Source organism: Mustela putorius, unplaced genomic scaffold, assembly GCF_011764305.1.
Source record: "Mustela putorius furo isolate JIRA1106 unplaced genomic scaffold, ASM1176430v1.1 tig00000081_pilon_pilon_pilon, whole genome shotgun sequence".
In the NCBI taxonomy this organism is placed as follows: domain Eukaryota; kingdom Metazoa; phylum Chordata; class Mammalia; order Carnivora; family Mustelidae; genus Mustela; species Mustela putorius.
Genome location: NW_025421272.1, coordinates 722361 through 740476, shown reverse-complemented (window position 1 = coordinate 740476; position 18116 = coordinate 722361). Strand labels below are relative to the sequence as shown.

Sequence of the window (18116 nt, the reverse complement as noted above, 5' to 3'; positions counted from 1 at the left end):
CCTAGTCCCTTCGGGCTGGATTTCTGTCACCTGGCTGTGGACACGGTGTGCCCCACACAGCTACTGGGACAGTCCTTAGCACAGAGTGAACAGCCAGCCAGATTTTCTGCTCCATAGAAAAGACAAATTCTTCTGTCTTGTCTTAACCATTAACTGCTTGAGCCCCCAGCCTCACCCACTGTGGCTTCTCCTCAGGCCAGCCTTGTTCAGAGTCCCACAGATTCTCAGTCTATACCGCTCCCTTGTTGGCCTTCCCCTGCCCCTTGACTCTCCATCCACAGACATGTTGAAATGTGCCAGCACTCAGACTGTGCAGGCTCTGAGTCCTGCTTAAGCCTGTGATCTGGGGAAAGTCCTTTAGCCTCAGTTTCCCCACCTGTAGAATGATACAATACAATGATACAATAATCGTCTTATTTGCTACCCCTGATTAAGCCCCCATGTGTGTACTGAGAGCTTCACATTTCCCCTGACTTTAAGCCCCCAAAAGTAATAGTAATAATGATGAGTAGCTACCATGTGCCAGGCAGGGGGGGCTCTTATACAGATTGCTCACTGCCCCTATCCCATGGGCATGCAGATAGAGGCTCCCCCAAAGTAACATCTATGAGAGAATGTCCTGCTCCCATGCATCACACCAAGTAATGGTGACACTCATGAGGCCAGATGTCCTTCCCAGAGAGGACAGAAATGGGGTCAGTGCTGCCCTAAAACCTCCTTTCTAGAAGCCATACTCCTCCTCCAGAGCCACCAGAGCTCACGGCCTTTCCTGCCCACCTGTCTTTTGAGAGCCAACCCATCAGTGAGGCCTTCCTCCACCTCTCACCTGTCTCACTTCACTCAAACCTAAGTGAGCACCTGCCTTTCCCCAGCCTCCTCCTGTCCACTCATCCTCCAACACCCATCTGGCTGTCACCTCCTCCAGGAAGTTCTTTATGATCTCTTATGTTCCCCCTGCTCACATCTCTGAGCTTCCTAGTTTTTCCAGGGGAGCCACCTGCCATACATAGTGGCACTAGAAGGGAGACAGAAGGACTGATTCCACCTGCTGCTTCAATCTTGAATCGAGAGAGTTCGTTGCTTATGGAACAGCAATTGGCAAAAGTGCTACATGCTTGGGAGTGGGGGGCACATCACACACAAACCCAGGCTTCACCTCTGGGTGCTTACAGCTTCTGAGGAGAGCAAGGCTTGCACTCGACAATCCAGGTCCACTGCAGAAGGGAGGCCCAGAAGAGGTATAAGGGGAGAAGTTACCTCAAGCCTTGAGGGGTTTGGGGAAACTTCAAGAGGAACTGGGATGGGCATGGGACATCAAAGGATGAGTTTGATTAACATGTGAGGGATGAGCAAGGACATTCAGCTGAGTGGGCAGAGCAGAGTGTGAGGTTAGATTGGGTGAGCAGTGAGGTCATGCCCAATGAGGTCACGGATGCTAATCTTGGGGCACTGCACTGGGGGGCCATTCTGCACCTACACAGAAAGTGATCAGAATGGAGAGCTGGTCCCTTACTTCATGCCTCAGTCCTTCTTCCCAAGGACCTAGCAGACACCTGGGAACACAATGCAGGGGAACACAAGATTGGACAAGTTGACAAGCCCCAAAATGAACACAGAAGAATCCCACCTGTGACTTTCTGAAGGACACCACATCTGACAGCAATTCTCAGCTGATGTTCCATGAAGCCCCTTCTCTGAGAATGGTACCTGTCCTAGGCCTCAAAGATGTAAAAACAAACAAACCAACAAACACCCCTCCACAAAACCAGAGACCCAGGCGTTCATATCATAGCCACACAGAAGCTGGAGTGTGCGTGCCACCGAGTCCACTGGGAGCCTGAGCAGAGACACCTAATAACCTGCTTGGTCCCACATACCTGACCTTGATGGCTCTCGTTCCCGGTCCCCTCCTGTTTCCATCAGAAACAGGCCCATCAGAGCTGGTCTCAAGACACGGAAGCTGGCTCATGGGTACGCAAGGGAGCCGCAAATGGGAAAGCAGTGACCTCAGCAGTGCCGTGGGCAGGGTCACCTGGCTCGGACCTCTACTGAGTCTACCTTGCCAGGGCAGCGGGTCCCTATTTTGTGCTCTTTCAGAACTTTGCATTCTGAAAACATGTCCAAGTCCTATATACAACTGTATACACGCGTGCATACGCACAAACCAACATCTGATTCGGTAGAGCTTACAAACGACCCTGAATGGGCATTTCCCCATCTGTGGGGTCCCAGCCCTGTTTGAAGCACGGACTGATTGATTAGTAGGCATGGAGACATATTATCTCATTTTGACCTCCCAGCCTCCTTGCCAGGTAAGTAGATTTTGCAGCATCTTTTAGACAAGAAAATTGCCCATCAAAAAGGTGAAGAAGCTAGCTGAAGTTCAGGCAAGCGTTGGGGATGTGGTTTGAACAGGCCATTCCCCAAGGAGGAGGGGCCTCGTGTCAAGGATTCCCCAGGGCTCCTCTTCACATGCCAGGGCCTGAGAGCAAGACAGACACCAGCCCTTCGCAACTCACTCCTCCTCTGTCATGTACCAAGGTGGGAACCACCGAGGCCCACAGAGGGATAGGGACATGCCCGTGGTGACACAACCCAGCGGCAAAGGCAGGATAGGTACTCAGGCCCCCCAGCACCCTGGATCCTCTGGGGGAAGCCCACCCGCTGTGGAGGAACAGCCTGTGTGAGGAACCTCCGCAGTTCAGACGTTGTCCTATCACCTACATGATCACCGCCTAGACCTCGGCCCCCAGTCCCCAGAGTAGGCTGCGTGCCAGCTGGTTCTTCGACTTGCACGATTTCACTAGAACCCTTTTCTAAGGGGAAATGGGTCTGGAGTGGCCTCTCATTGCAATACCTTTCAATGTGTCAGAAACGAGACAGTCAGTCTCACCTTATCTACAAGTTGGGGAGGAGAACCCCGTGGCCATGCCTGCCACACCCATAATGTGAGGGCCCTCGAGGCACCCCCCTCCCAGAACAACCTGCTCACCAGTCCTCCCGAAGGCCTCATCTCGGCTTTCCTCACTCTGCTCTTTGTAGCTGGCCAGAATCATCGTGCCCGCAGAAATGTTCTGTTTGGCCTCGCGGGGCACCAGAGGGGCACCCTCTGCAGTCTGCCTCCGGGACATCTGACACTGGGGCTGAACCGTGGCTGCTCTTGACTGTGGTGCCAGCTCCTGGGCTGTGGGAGAAGGCACCCACTGCTCCAGGCCCTGTGCTAAGCACCATGCCCACCACCCCTCACAATATCCTCAGCTCCTCGTCCCCAGAACCCATTGTGGAGAGTGGAACAGTCACAAGAAGGGTAAGACAGAACGCCTAGCCTGGAGAGGTCTAGTAATCAAAGAGGTTACTATGTCATCAGCCCTGAGGTGCAGAGGTTTGAACTTCCGGACAAAAATGAACACTCGAAGTGTCTTGATGGCTCAGTCAGTTAGGCATCTGACTCTTGGTTTCGGCTCAGGTCTTAATTTCATGGTTGTGGAATTGAGCCCCATGATAAGCTCTGCGCTCGCTCCGTGGGGAGCCTGCTTCAGATTCTTTCTCCCTCTCGCTCTGCCCCTCCCTGCTCTGGCATGCACGTACTCTCTCTCTCTCTCTCTCTCAAATACATAAATAAAACCTTGCCCCGCCAAGTGAGCATCCTCTCACAACCAAGCAGAAAGCAAGTGGATACCAGGCCCAATGCTACCTGCCAGCAGCAAATGTTCTAGAGAATGGCAACCAAGAAAATCATCAGGCAGGCCAATAGAAGAAAAATTAACACCTAACCATACATTCTTTTTTTCTTTTCAGATTAACTCCAAATTCACCCTCAGAATAAATTCGGCAAAAACGTTATCAGGAACATTTAGACTTTTCATTAAGAGCATAATCGCATTAGAAAGGGCTCTCCATCTAAAATTAAACTTGGAAATCAAAATCAATCTAAAACCAGAAGACATACTTTATATAAAATTCACTGTCGGTTTCTGTAAAGCATTCTCAAGACAGGACCACAGGATCAGCTCCCACGAAAAGAAATCTCAAATGTTTGAAATTACAAACACCCTGAGACTTCAGATGGTGTTTTCAGGAGGACATGCATGATTAAACCTGACTCCAGGGCTGAGGCCTGGAGTTCACAACTTGGAAGATGTCTGCCCTACACCAGGCCTCATGAAGCCGTTAGTGTGACCAGTCAGCAAAATTAATTACAAGGCTTGTTACAGATAAGAGGGAGTTAATTCCTAAAAGGAGCTCTTTCTAATGAATTTCGTGTTAAGCAAATTTAACTGCATCTGTATCTTCTAGGTCTACAGAGTCGAAGAATCCTATTTGTTCCCCAGAGTCTCAAACTCTAACAGAAACAATAAGGTAAACTGCAAGTTTCACTCATGCAAAATCTCCAATAATGCAAATTTCAAGCATCAGGAATTGCAGGCAGAAACTTAAACGGTTTGCAAGATTTCAACCTTAACAACAGCTGCTGAGGAAGGAAGGCTCTTAGGCGCATGCCTGCCTAGCCCCCTTGTCCAGCCCCTTGTGGAGACCACCGCCTGGGGGTGCAACCTCAAACCTAAACCCAGGCGGCCACTTACACTGAATCTCCTGATCTGTCACAGCTTGTTCAAAGGGCAAAGAGTAGTTGGTTGGGTCATGCACTGAGCACAGCTGCCCCAACGGTGGTGGGGGCGGGGAGGGGGGGCAGGACGAGGTTCTTGTGGACTGAGCAGCAATTCTGCCAGTGTCCCAAGCCAACTCTGGGGAGGGAAGGATAGGTGGGTGGATTAAACAGGTACCTCCTCTTCCCGCCCCTTATTTCCAGAAAGCTCTGGATTATATTTTGTTTCCTTTTTGCAGGGGTTAATCAGAGATGGGTCTCTAGCCACAGCCCTCTCTCCAAAATGCCCCGCGCCAGATGCGAGTCCGGAGAGCACACGCTGGCGGGGTACCGGGACAGGGGTTTCCCGAGGCTCCCCGCGCTCCCCACGCCGCGAGGGAGTGACATCAGAGGCTCGCTTGGACTGATCATGCAGCAAGCCCAGCTCCCGGCGAACAGGCGCAGGGGAATTCGGCCTCTGGGCGGAAGCCGGGCAGCACTAACCCTTCTTAAGTTTATTCAGGCAGCCGGAGCTGCAGAAGGAGCGCACGGAGGCCGACTCCCAGCAGCCGCGTCCCTTCATTCCCGCGGCGGGGCGGCCTCCGAGCAGCCGGACGCTACATGGCGCCGGGCCCAGGGTCTCCCACGGTCGCGCGCACAGCTCGGCGGGCCTCCCGGCGGAGGCGGCGGGTGCTAGTGGTCCCGGCGCCGCGTTACCACAATGCACCACTGCTGCCGGCCCGCCCGGTGCACGAGCCCGTTAACTCCGTCGGCGCCACGGGAGCCTAGCGGAGCTCGAGTTGCGGCCGCCCCCTCTCTTCTCTCAGGAGGGCTGCCCTCACCGGCACGCTCCTTGCTTGTCCGTGAGACCCCCAGGGGACCCAGGTGGGACCCAGGTGTCCGGCGGGCTCCTCAGTTAAACGTCACATGTTAACGACAAAATGAGAGCGATGGTGTCGCCTCCTGCAGTAGCGGGATTGGCGGTGCTTTATTTCAAAGGAAAAGATGCCCTTGAGAGCTAAGTGGCACATGGGAAATGGGGTTGGCCCAGAGCCTGACGATGATTCCAGGAAATCGGGGTCACCTCTGAGCCCTGGTTACCCTCTGATTCCCCTGTGGCGCCTCTTGTGCCCGGTGCACCTGTGTCTGAGCGCCCGCTGACACCTGTACACCGTCCTGGAAGGAGGCAAGGAGCGGGGCCCCAGGGAGTCCAGCTACCACTGCTCCCACAGGACTGCTGGCACCTGGGGACCAACCTCTGTCTCTGCCAGACCTCTCTGAGCACAGTTTACCTGTCCAGCTGCCTGCAGGAGTTCTCCGCGGTATGTGTGATGGGCATCACGTCCCAGCTGTCCGAATCTGACCTCCCAATGGCCCCCTAGACCTCTGTCCTTACCCTTCCCCCAGTCATCCCCACTTCAGCTAAGGAGCAGCACGGACCTTCCAGTTGCTCAGTACAGAAACCTGGAGACCCTTACTCCCAAGTCTCTTAGACCCACCTCCTGCTGGTCAGCACACCATGACAAGTTCTACTAGAACACAACCAGGATCCCATCTCTTCCCACCACCCCCAAGCTGCCACCCAGGCCGGACCCAGCATCATCTTCCTTGTGGACTCTGCTAGAACCTCCCAGCAGGTCTCCGGCTGCCACCCAGCCCTGCCCCGACCCCCCGCCATGGCTTACACTTCATACAACAGCCAAGAGATCCTACTCTCAGACTCTGTCATACATCCACTCAGTGGTCTCTAAGCCCCCACAGGCATACCCATACTGTTCCCCTTTCTCCCTCGGCTCCAGCCACACTCACAACTTGGGTTGCACACACACCTGCTGGAAGACAGTCCAAACCCGGGCTGGTCCTGCTTCTTGGCCCTGGCCCCCACCTTCCTCCGCCCTGTTCAGGTCTTGTTTTTCCCCACTGGCTGACAAACTCTGGGCCCTGGGACGAGGCTTTGGGCCCTGCTCCATCCCTGACAAAGCCCTCCCCAACACCACCTCTTCACAGTTCAGTCAAGGGAATTTATCAAATGTAATCTATTGAAACTGAATCAAGTTTCACCAATTTAAAGGTTTTCAAATATACCATGAAGCTCCTATTAAAATAAACTCAGGGAAGGTGCTGCTGGGTCAATAATTCCCTCTAGGCCTTTGAAGCGACTGAGTATTTCCTCCACCTAGGGAATTAATCTAGAGCAATTGGGTTAGATTTACTGGCCCAGGGGATGTAAGGCATTTAGCCATTCTGGGCCTTGATTTTTTACTACAAAATGAAGAGCATAATAATAATGCAAATAGCAACCAGTGGAGTGCTGACTCAATGCCAAGTGCTGGGCTAAGCTTTACCCACATTTCTTGCAGTGCCTCATCTAATCCCCACCAGATAGCCTCTGGTAAGTTCCACCAACATCCTCTTTTATAGACAAGCAAACTAAGGCTCTGAGGTAAACGGACTTGCCTAGGGTCACCTGGCTTGGACCTAGCCTCTTCTGTCTGACCTTGGAGACAGACTCTGAACCACGTCCTGTGGGGCCCCTTAAGCACAATACTGCTCCCCAAGCTCCCAGAGGCCTCATAAGGAAAAGGGGGGTGAGACCGGAAATGTGACCCGAGTGCTCTGGGAAATGTTTATAAACACACAGGCAATTTTTAAAGGATTTGCACATGGAAGAATAATCCAACCCAGGATATTTAACCAGCCACTCTGAACATCACGGACTCTGGAAGCTGGAAGCATCTTTTGAATGCGGAGCTGTGCCCTCCATCTCACAGCAGAGCAGGGGAGGGCAGAGCAGCTGAGAACCTTTACGCCCATCCTCACAGTGAATGGATGCTGGACTCTCAGCCCCTGCTTCCTTGGTCCCCTTCCCCTCACCTGCAGCTGCAAAGAGGAAGAGCTGGGAACAACACACACCCAGGGAGGAAATGAAAATAGTGAAGAAAAACAGGAAAGGAAAGTCATGCGGTATTACAAAGGCAAACACACATGTTTTCTTCTTTTCTCCATAATTGTTTCATGCTATAACTCACATCAAACAAGTATGAGGCCCTGCTCACGTGGAATTCTTCAAAAATCTACTATCTGGCTTCGCAGGCAGCCGAAGAGTGCCAATTTGTCCTTAAAGGAGAGGACACATTACCTGAAATGTCTTAGTTGACCCAGCAGCCGGATCACCAAGAGAGAGCATCAGATGACCGACAGGTAGTTCCAGCAGCTCTCCTGGCTACCCTGAGGCCTGTCAAAGTTTCCTTCCTGCCCCTGTGTGTGACAGTGAGGCTGAAACCCAGCCTGCTCCTGTCCCCCATCCTGAACAGCTCCAAGTGGACAGCCTCCAACACCCTACACATGATGTCCTAAAATCAAATGAACTAACTCTGTGACCTTCCTGAGATCCACTCACCCCAAATACCCTGCAGTGACAATCCTGGAGGTAACTGCAACCCTCCCTCTAGGCTATAGCTGACCCTACATCAAGGCCACTGTCTTTGGTCACTTCTGAGTTTTTGGATTCCCCTCAGGTCTATGGTGACATTTTCCTTGTCACATCCTCTCTGGGCAGCAGCAGCCTCCCTAGAGGCTGGCCTCCCCACTTCCACTTGCTACCAAAACATTGTTATGCAGGCTCTGCTTCCAGGATGTTCCCTGTTTTGCTCATTAATATGGTATGCGCAGACACTCAACTAAGATTCACACAGGCACGCATGTGTGGGGTAACTGGGTGTATGGCCACCCATCCCAGTCCTGGAGGCAACAGAGAATCAGGTCCCGGGAAACTGTTATGAGGCATCAGGTGGAGTGGGGGAACATAGCTCAGAACCACAAACACACGTCCACACCTTCCAGCCCAGATGGTGGGCCCCCGGGGATTCATCACAAATGAACGATGGGAAAGGAACACAAAACTCTGCATCCAGTGCCATTTGTTGCAAAAACTGGGACGCAACCTAAGACCCTAACAGCAGGCAAATGCTTATTTCAACAACTTTACGGAATATCACAGAGCCATCAGACTCATGTACGTGATGACTCTGCAGAAATAAGAAACTGTGCTTAAAAAGAAAATGCTGAGGAAGAAGACAAAACATGTAATATATTTATAATTGTGGGGAAACTATCCATACCCGGAAATGTTAAAATACTAGAATCACAGGTGAATTTCTTCCAGTCTGGGCTCCCAGAATGCCTCGGGCTTCTTTCTTTCCTGGGACCTAACTTGCCCTGGGGTGGGAGTTCCTATTAACTTGTCCATCTCCCACACAGACAGCAAACTCCTCAAAGGCAGAGAGTGTGTTCTTTTCTTACTGCTCCCAGTCTCTCGGGTGGCCCAGCATATGGTAGGCACAGAATGAATGAATGAGCACGGGAATAAACAGATAAATTAACTCATTGATAAACTGATCAATGAAAGCCACTTTTCCAGGAGCCCTATTTGGCCCAACCTACAAAACCCACACCACCTTCTTACCTTCCCAAGCTTCCCGTCACCACCCCACAACCCCTCACAGATGGCATTTCTTGGCACACCACCACGCAGCCCCTTCCCCTCTGCACCTCTGCCCTTGACCAGACTTTGACTGGACCACACAGAGGTGAACACAGACTGGGGAGGTCCACAAGGGCAAGATCTAATGGTGGCTTCCTGACCTGAGTTGGCCACAGCCTTCCACTGCTGTGGGTCTGAGAGACATTTGGTGGGCCCTCTGGGCCTCAGGCTCATCACTAATGAGGGGCTCAGGCCCACAGCAGAAAAGGTACTGACGTCTGTGGTGTCTGGATGTCTGCAGGACATACAAGTTCCTTGTGCAGTTATCTTAAGAATGAAGCCCTTTAAAACATCAGCATTCTAAGAATAGCCACGCATAGATGCTGACTGCTATCATTAATAAATCAGTGTGCATCAAAGCCAAAGAATTAATTTGAAAGCAATTTATGATAATATGTTGCTAGGCAATTAAAATAAACTTCCGAGGGGGAAAAATTTTCAATTTATTGTTGATTATTTCAGATCAGATAGATGGAATAGGGGAGTTTGAAAAATGGCAAACACGAGACAGATTTCACTGGGGATGATACCTGGCCTGACTCTGCCAGCATGTGCCTTCTGCTACCGGGAACTGCCCCAAAGGTCCCCTCCCTGGGAGCTGAGTCTGGTGGGCTTTGTTCTAGAGTGAGCCAGGGGCTACACTATAGCTCTGCACATGTGTTTGGAAGGAGAGGCCTGCCTGAGGATCTGCCAGGTCGCCTAGAGGACCCCATGGAGAACTGGGGTCAGGTCCCAGCAGGCAGCTCTGAAGATGCTGGCCTCTTCTTAGCCCTTTCTGTTCCCAGAAGTGGCTGACCCAGCTGGCCCATTCAATCACTTCTACTAGTTATTGACCAAAAGGCCTTTTGCTTGTTGACGGCCTAAATGTCACTTCGACTAACAAATCCCTCACAAGGTGAGAGAGCTGGGATTCCCAAGGGATTACTACCCATTTATTTGTCTGGTCTTCAAGTATTCCTTTTTTTAAAATTTTTCTTTTTTTTTTTTTTTAAAGATTTTTCTTTATTTATTTAACAGACAGAGATCACAAGTAGGCAGAGAGGCAGGCAGAAGAGAGGCAGGCAGGGAGAGGGGGAAGCAGGCTCCCTGCTGTGCAGAGAAGCAGGCTCCCTGCTGTGCAGAGAGCCCGATGCGGGGCTCGATCCCAGGACCCTGAGATCATGACCTGAGGCGAAGGCAGAGGCTTAACCCACTGAGCCACCCAGGCACCCCTAAAAAATTTCTTTTAAAGAAAGTGACAACAGAAACCATTGAAAGTACAGATCTACTGCAGAATGTTCCTCCTCTTTTCTTGGCCATTAAAAAAATACAAATTAAAGCCTTGAGGTAGGTACCCTTTTAAGTATATTAAAATGGCCCCAAATGCATTTAATTATTAACACCAAATGCAAGTGAGATGACAGAGAAGCTGGCATACTCATTCATTGTTGGTGACACAGAACATCGGTACACTCATTCCAGAAAGAGATTTTACAGCTCATCGAGGTGCTGTGATGATGTTGCTTCCCTTAACTCAGTAATCTGACTCCTGGGAATTTTCCCTCAGGAAATAATTCAAGAGATGCTAAGAGCATTCAGTCCAAGGACACTCATTGCATCATTATCGGTAATGGCATAAAGGGGAACCTCAGATGCACAAAAATCAGAAGATAATTCAAAACATTAGAGTGCCTCAGCATGGTGGAATAGTACACAGTCATTAAAATGATCATTATAAAGATAGAGAGACTGTTAGTTATAATGTGGGGTGAAAAAGACAGAGCCCGAAGGCCAGGTGTAATATGGCCGAAGATGTGAGACACGGGCGTATGTGCAGGGTGGAGAAGAGAAGGTAACGAGCAAAATCAAAAAACAGTTTTGCGAGGCTGTGGGATTATTGGGGAGTTACGAATATTCCAAATGCTCTTTATCTTACTTTTTCCGCACACTTTCCCACATATTTCCCACTTTGTCCACATATATATTCCATGTATTTTTCCACAATAACAACAAAAATTGAGCAAGATACATTCAGTCAAACGGATTATTTCAAACCCATTCCCAAGGGGCCCAAGGAAGTACAGAAGAGTCAGCTGGGAGTAAGGGCTCTGCCTCTGTGAGGCAATGGGATGGCAGGAGAACAGGAGGGGACCAGTGAACGGGAGGTCAGGGCAGTGGAGCCAAAGCAGCATCAGATGTGTGGGTCTGAGCACAGAGCTGCAACCCGCTCCCTGGGTGACAGAAAGCAAGTCCAGGAGCCTCTCTGACCCTGATTCTCATCCAGGCACAGGACTGTCTCCCTTAGGGGCTGAATTGTGTCCCCTCCCTGCCTCCAAATTCGTATGTGGAGGTTCAAACCCCCAGTGATACAGAATATGACAATATTCGGAGACAGAGCCTTTGAAGAGGTGACTAAGGTAAAATGAGGCCCCTGTTCCATATGACTGGTGTCTTTACAAGAGAAGGAGGGAAGGACATAGACACACGCAGACTAAGGGATGACTACTGAGGAGAACATGAGAAGGCAACTACGTATGAGCCAAGGAGAGAGGCCTCAGAAGAAACCAAACTTGAGACACCGCAATCTCAGAACTGTGAGAAAGCACATTTCTGGGGCACCTGGGTGGCTCAGTCAGTTAAGTGGCTGCCTTCAGCTCAGGTTGTTGATCCTGGGGTCCTGGGATGGAGCAAATTGGGCTCCCTGCTCTACGGAGACCCTGCTTCTCCTTCTGCCTCTGTCCCTCTCTCTCTGTCTCTCATGAATAAATAAATAAAATCTTTAAAAAAAAAAAAAAGAAGAAAGAAGATGCATTTCTGTTGCTTAAGCCACCCAGTCTCCAGTATTTTGGGGCAGCTCCAGCAAACAAATATACCTCCCTTTGCAGAGCCCCAAAGACAACATCACTGGCACAGGGCAGGCACCCAAAAGACATCTGGGAAAAGTGAACCAGGTCAGAGGCAGGGGTTTGGCGCCCTAAAAACCACTGCCCCAGACAAGGCCTGTGCTGGGAGACTGGGTCTCAGTGTCCATCAATGAGTTAGTTTCACTGTGAAGTTCAGAACGACTATGAAGTCCTGCAAGACAGCCTCTCCTGTGGTTCCCATGGCAGCTAGGATGAGGTTGGGAAGGACAGACAGCACTGTACATAGCTGGCAAAATGAGATTTTAGTGAAGTTGAGGGTTTTTTTGCAAAGTCAAAGAGCAAGCACAGACCAAGAAGGGTCACTACTACAACATCTTAAGCCTCCAAACTCCACTTCTCCCCACTAAGAAATAAGGCTCCGATTGATTGATCCTACAACGTGAATGTTTAGAAAGTCCATAGTACCATAGCTACCATAAATCGAGTTAAAAGATAAGCAGCACAGAAAATGCTTGGAAAATAAACAACGGACAAAGGAGAGATCACTGCAACTCACCATGAACTCCTACAAATCAGCATAAAAGCACAAGTATCTAAATGGTAAAATGGCAATAAATACGAACATACAAGTCACAAAATGTGCATGATCAGTCAACAAACAGAAGTATACTCAGTCTCTACTGGTAATAAAGGAAAGGCAAAATAGAGCAAAGAAATGCCTTGTCATTCACCCATCAGAGCAACAAAGCATAACAAGAATGATGGGGTAGCTTCCATTGACAATCCACTCTACCGGGAGATATAAATTTATGCCCTGTTTTTGACTGACGATTTGATAGTGTCTATGGCTATCCATCACGGGTATCCTCCTCTAGTCTAGCAATTCTACTCCTAGGAATCTATACACATGTGCATTACTTTGCACGCACAAGCAGGACCGCTACAGCATTCTGTTAAATAAAAATGTGAAGAACCTAACCATCCCTCGAGAGGGAAATGATTAAATAAATTATGATACACTTTAAAATTCTATGCCATTATTTTTAAAATGAGCTAAGTCTATTTGTGTCGACATGTAAAGATCTCTAAAATATATTCGTAAGGGAAAAAGCAAGCTGCTTATCGATATCCACGATACGATCTCATTTCTATATATGTAAGTGCGTGTGGGGGTGTGTGTGGACTTACATGGCTTTGTAAAAGCATGGGGAAAGATCTGGAAAAGTATCACTGCTAACCAATGGGTGTGTGTACGTTTCCTAGGAGGGAGGTAATGAAAGATGACTGAATCTTACGTCCTATATTTTAGAGTCTTTAAAATACTTTACAAGTGTGCATTTCCCAACAAATGCCATCTCTCAACAAATTATAGTTGGTAAGAGTGTGCCGGGATCAGCTCCTGCTCATGTTGAAACCTGAGACCCTACCAAAGGCTCTCTAATGGTGGAAGGTCAGGCAAGAAGGCGGGTGAATAATGAGGGAGTTGGAGGGCAGGAGAGGCCAGAGGTCACATCAGAGAAGCCACCACACATCAGGGCACACAAACCAACCTGGCAAGCAGCAATCAGAGAGGGGCTGGATCATTTGACGCACCCGTGGCACAATCCCCATGAGGCGGAGGAGCAGAGCCGCCCATGGTGACGGGCCCTGCAAAGAACGGACATAGCTGCAACCAGGTGCAGGCTTAGGCACCTGTCACTCGGCCAGGCGGCGGCCTCACCCCACCCTCAGCCACCAGGCTGTTGGCAGATGCTCAAGGCCAGGGGTACCAGTGACCTTGAGAGTAGCGGAGGTGGCTCAGGGGCGAGGCTCAGGACAGGTCACCACATGGATGTCACCAGGGCTGCTCTGGGTGGCAGTGTCCAGAGAGGTGTCGGGAGAAGTGCCAGAAAAGGAGAGAGGATGTTAGAGGCATGTGTCAACCAAAGACACAGGGAAGAAGTGACAGATACACGGCTGTTCTAAAGAGTCATCCTGAAACGCAGCAGCCCCATGGGATGCCCTCTCTGGTGCCCTCACTGTGGCAGGCATGAGTCATGCCAATGGCCTCTTCCTGAAACTCCCTGCTTCCCAGCCCTGTAGCCACAACCCCCGCTGTCCTCCGACCTCCTCTCTCGTGGCTCCCAGGCCCGAGTCAGTCCTCACTCCCATGTTCTTCCCACTCCCTGCTGGATGGGGCACAAGTGATGGTGCCCTTGCCCATGGCTCGTTGTCCAGTCTCCCTGTTCATGTTTCCCCCTCTGTACCATTGCTGTGGCCCTCCCCTTCAAGCTCCAGATCTCTAAGACCACCAGAAGTCCCCCACATCAACCTGTCCCCCGCTGAGACCAGTATCCCTCCTCTGCTCCCTCATGACCCCCTTTCCCCCTCCAGACAATTCTTTCTGCCCACAGGCACCAGGCTGGAGACCTGAGGGCCAGCTTTATGGTTTCTCCCTCCCCTTGGGTCCCTACATGCAATGCATCCCCAAGTTGTAAGGATGCTAACTTCAAAATAGTTTGCAAACCCATACCCTATTCTCCACCTGGGGGAGTAAGCCACCCACCCGCTCACTTCCAAGGTCTCAGCTTCCACATTTATCCCTTCCGATCCTTCCTTCAAGCTGCCATGTGGACAATTTACTGAAAATACACCACCTGCTCTCTGTCACTTCCCTTCCATGGCTCCCTGATACCCACAGCAGCAAGCTCAAGTTCAAACTCCATAGCCCACCAGGAGCTAAGCCTTGTGGGCCTCAGCAATTCCCCATTTCTTACTCCTTAGCTTCACCTTTGCTCCTCCTAGCCCTGCCTTTGTTCACCTGGCTGAGATCCCCTGTCTTTCCTTCCTTCCGCCAGCTCCTGTCATCTCTGGATACCGGGTGTGGGCCCCTCCCTGCACGAGCCTTACTTGACAGCTGCCACCTCAGAGAGGGGATGCAAGACTATTTGGAGAAGGGCCCTTCCTCAGGGTTCTCATCACACCCTTACCCATTGCTTGCTGCACTCATCACACTGACTCGTATGGCTCTTGTCTGTCCCCCTGCAAATAAATGGTCAGTGCCTTGGGGCTGGGAAGGGGGTGCACTCGCTGTATCAGTTTCCTAGGGCCACACAAACTGGATGGCTTCCAATAGCAGTAATTTATTCTCTCACAATTCTGGAAGCTAGGTGTTGATAGGGCCATGCTCCCTCTGAAGTCTGAGGGAAGGATCTTTCCTTGCCTCTTTTAGTTTCTGGTGGTCCCAGGTATTCTTTGGCTTGGGGTAGCATAAGTGGGGTCTCTGCCTCCATCTTCACATGGCCCTCCCCTTCGTGTCTGTGTCTGAGTCCGGATTTCCCTCACTTTAGAAGGACATCCATCATATTGGATTAGGGACTACACTCATGACCCTATCTTAACTTGATGACATCTGCAAAGACCCTATTTCCAGTCATATTCATAAGTACTAAGGGGTTGGGTCTTTAATGTAGCTTTTGGGGGGACAAAATACAACCCATTGTCCTCACTTTGGCATCGTTATTGCCCAGAACTGCTCAGGGATGAATGAGTCGGGGTGCTCTGGGTCTAGGCAGCGGAGGAACAGTCAAAGGAGGAAGGCATCTTGAAGGAGGTGGCTCTGAAGCCGGGCCTCAGGAGGTGGGAGAGGGAAGGGACATGACCATGAGAAAAGAGGAAGACCTCATGAGAGAGGAGGGAGAGGCGGGCTGCACGAGAGGCCTCGGCTCTGTGCTTTAAACTGCTGGGAGCTAGGTCAGCCTGCAGAAAGGCTTTTCAGGCCGGGCTGAGGCATCTGCTCTGGTTCTGTGAGGCAGTAGGGGGCCAGGGCAGTAGGGAGCCAGGGAACGTTCATCAGGAAAGCAGTGACAAGAGCAGAACCAGTGTTCCTGAAAGATGAAACTGCCCAAGGCATAGAGGGGCGAGTCTAAAAGGAGCCTCCCAGTGCAGGGAGCCCCAATAATGAGGGCAGTGGCAGCACGGCAAGGAGAGAATCCAGAGAAAATGCGACAGAATGGACGGGGCATGACCTCAGGCAGCAAGGAGAGGAAGGAGTTGAAGCCTGCAGGGGCTTGGGGTTCAGGGGCCAGTGACTGAAAAGGGCAGCCCAGGGAGAGCAGCCTGCCTGCAGGAGCGGCGATCAGTTTAGCCTCATGAAATGCTGTTTAATTTAAAAAGCCAGCTCACGCATGCACTCATTAAGTAACCACTGAGGAGGGGCATGTGTGCAAAGCGGCTATAAGAGTCCACGCGCCTCGTAAATAATTCAAGTTTATGGGCAACAAACACGTCTTTTTCTATCAACGCCTGGTACCCAAGCTGTTAGCAGCAGGCGTTTTGGAAGAAAGGTCTCAAGGCAAGGGAACTGGAAACTCAATGGAATCACCTTTAAATTACCTCATCACCTCGGGGAAATGGAAATCAATGCAGTCTGCAAAAGGCTACCTACCCTACCGTCTGCCAGCATAGGCCAGATGGAGCTAGTTCCCAGGTGGGTGAGCCAGGAGCAGAGGGAGTTGTCTGCCTCGGGGCATCTCTGGGATCAGCAGAGGTCCGGGGACTTAAGCTGCCCTTTCTGATGGAGCCACCAACTTCCAACCATCCCAGACATCCTAGAGAGGCTCTGAGGAGACACAGCCTTAGGAGACGCTCTTGCCTTGGGTGATGGAATAAAGACCCTGCCCTCCAATCCCCCTATCTTCATGAGGGCCTCAGGCTCTTCATTATCAGGAAAGGCTGGCCTCATTTATTTCCTAAGGGCCCTTCTACCTTCCAAAGCTCTGCTTACTGCTGCGGCTGCAGTCCTGGCTGCCTAATCACAAACAAGCATCATCCCTAGTCGAGGAAGGGAAGACCCAGCAATCCTGAAAGGGAGGGTCTCAGACACTAACACCTCCAGGTCGTGATTCTGTATAGCTGATCCGAGCCCCTGCTTATTCTTCCTCCTCCAACCAGCCGCCCAGCAATGGGTGCTGGCACCTCAGTCGGAGAAGAGAGCACTGGATTGTGAGCCTGGAGATCCAGGTGACTGCAGGTGTGTTGCTCCCCCTTGATATGCCATCAGCTCATCTGTGAGGCCCTCTCCCCAGCCAGCCAGGCAGGTGTCACAGTCAGGCCTTAGGCACCTGTGATCTAACCTCCAAGCCTCAGTTTCCTCATGCTCCCCATAGGATGTGGTAATGGTTCTATTTCCTGGGATTGTTATGAGGGCTGAGTTACTATAGGAAAGTCTGGCCAGCGTTAGCTGCTATTACTGCAGGGTATGGGGACCTGAGCAGGAATAGAAGACACACGTTGTTGAAGGACAACACAGTCCCCAGGAGGGACAGCAGAAGAAAGAAAATCATCAAGAAAACCATCCCCTGCCACGTAGCCTTTCCTGGAAGGGGTTTCTCTGAAAAGAGACCCATACCCCATGGCCTTTGGTATTGAGACTCCCTTCCTCCTGGAGGGTCCACTCCCCTTGTCCTTTTGCCGGAGTTCCACTGCTAGCCATCCAAGGTCCCTGGATGATAGCAGACCCAAAGACAGCCTCCGCCTCGGGAACACTACCTCCAGCAGGACTGGGCTACCCAAAGCAAACCACTGAGTCCTTTCATGACTGTCATGGTTTTAGCATAAACACTAATGTGTGGGGATTTTTGTCCCACTATGCTCAGATTCTTCTAATAATCAGTGACAGTAGACTATGGCAAGAGATATCAAGGATAACACTGAGCCCCTTTCAATCCTGTGCTAAGTTTACATATCAGGCAGCTGTTACTTTCTCTATCTTACAAATGATAAAACTGATGTTCAGGGGACACCTGGGTGGCTCAGTCGGTTAAGCATCGAATTCTTGATTTTGGGTCAGGTCATGATTTTGGATCATGAACTCAGGGTGGTGAGATCGAGCTCAGCAAAGGGCTCCACGTTCAGGCAGGAGTCTGCTTCTCTCCCTCTGCCCCTCCCCCTGCTTCCTCTCTCTCAAACAAATACATCTAATTAAAACAAAAACAAAAACAAAAAACCCCTGAGGCTCAGAGAGGCTAAATCATGGCATACAGTTAATAAGAGATGAAATAGGAATTTTAACTGGGGTCTCTCAGTCTACAAAGTAAGGCCTTTCTTCACTCCTTTTCATGCCACAGCGATCACCACCTTCCCTAGCAGCACTCTATCGGGAACC

General features: G+C 50.7%; 1 protein-coding gene across 4 annotated transcripts in view; it reads right to left on the bottom strand.

The window, feature by feature from the left end:
- Positions 1-18116, bottom strand: part of OSBP2 (oxysterol binding protein 2) — a 161401-nt gene that overhangs the window by 61836 nt on the left and 81449 nt on the right. The window contains exon 1 of one of the 4 annotated variants that reach the window (XM_013063456.2): positions 5090-5277. The exons of the other annotated variants lie outside the window; for them this stretch is intronic. Coding sequence (XP_012918910.1) covers positions 5090-5168 — 79 coding nt within the window. The 5' untranslated portion in view covers positions 5169-5277. Of the gene's footprint in view, positions 1-5089; positions 5278-18116 lie in introns of those variants that run through there. 4 annotated transcript variants of the gene reach the window in all.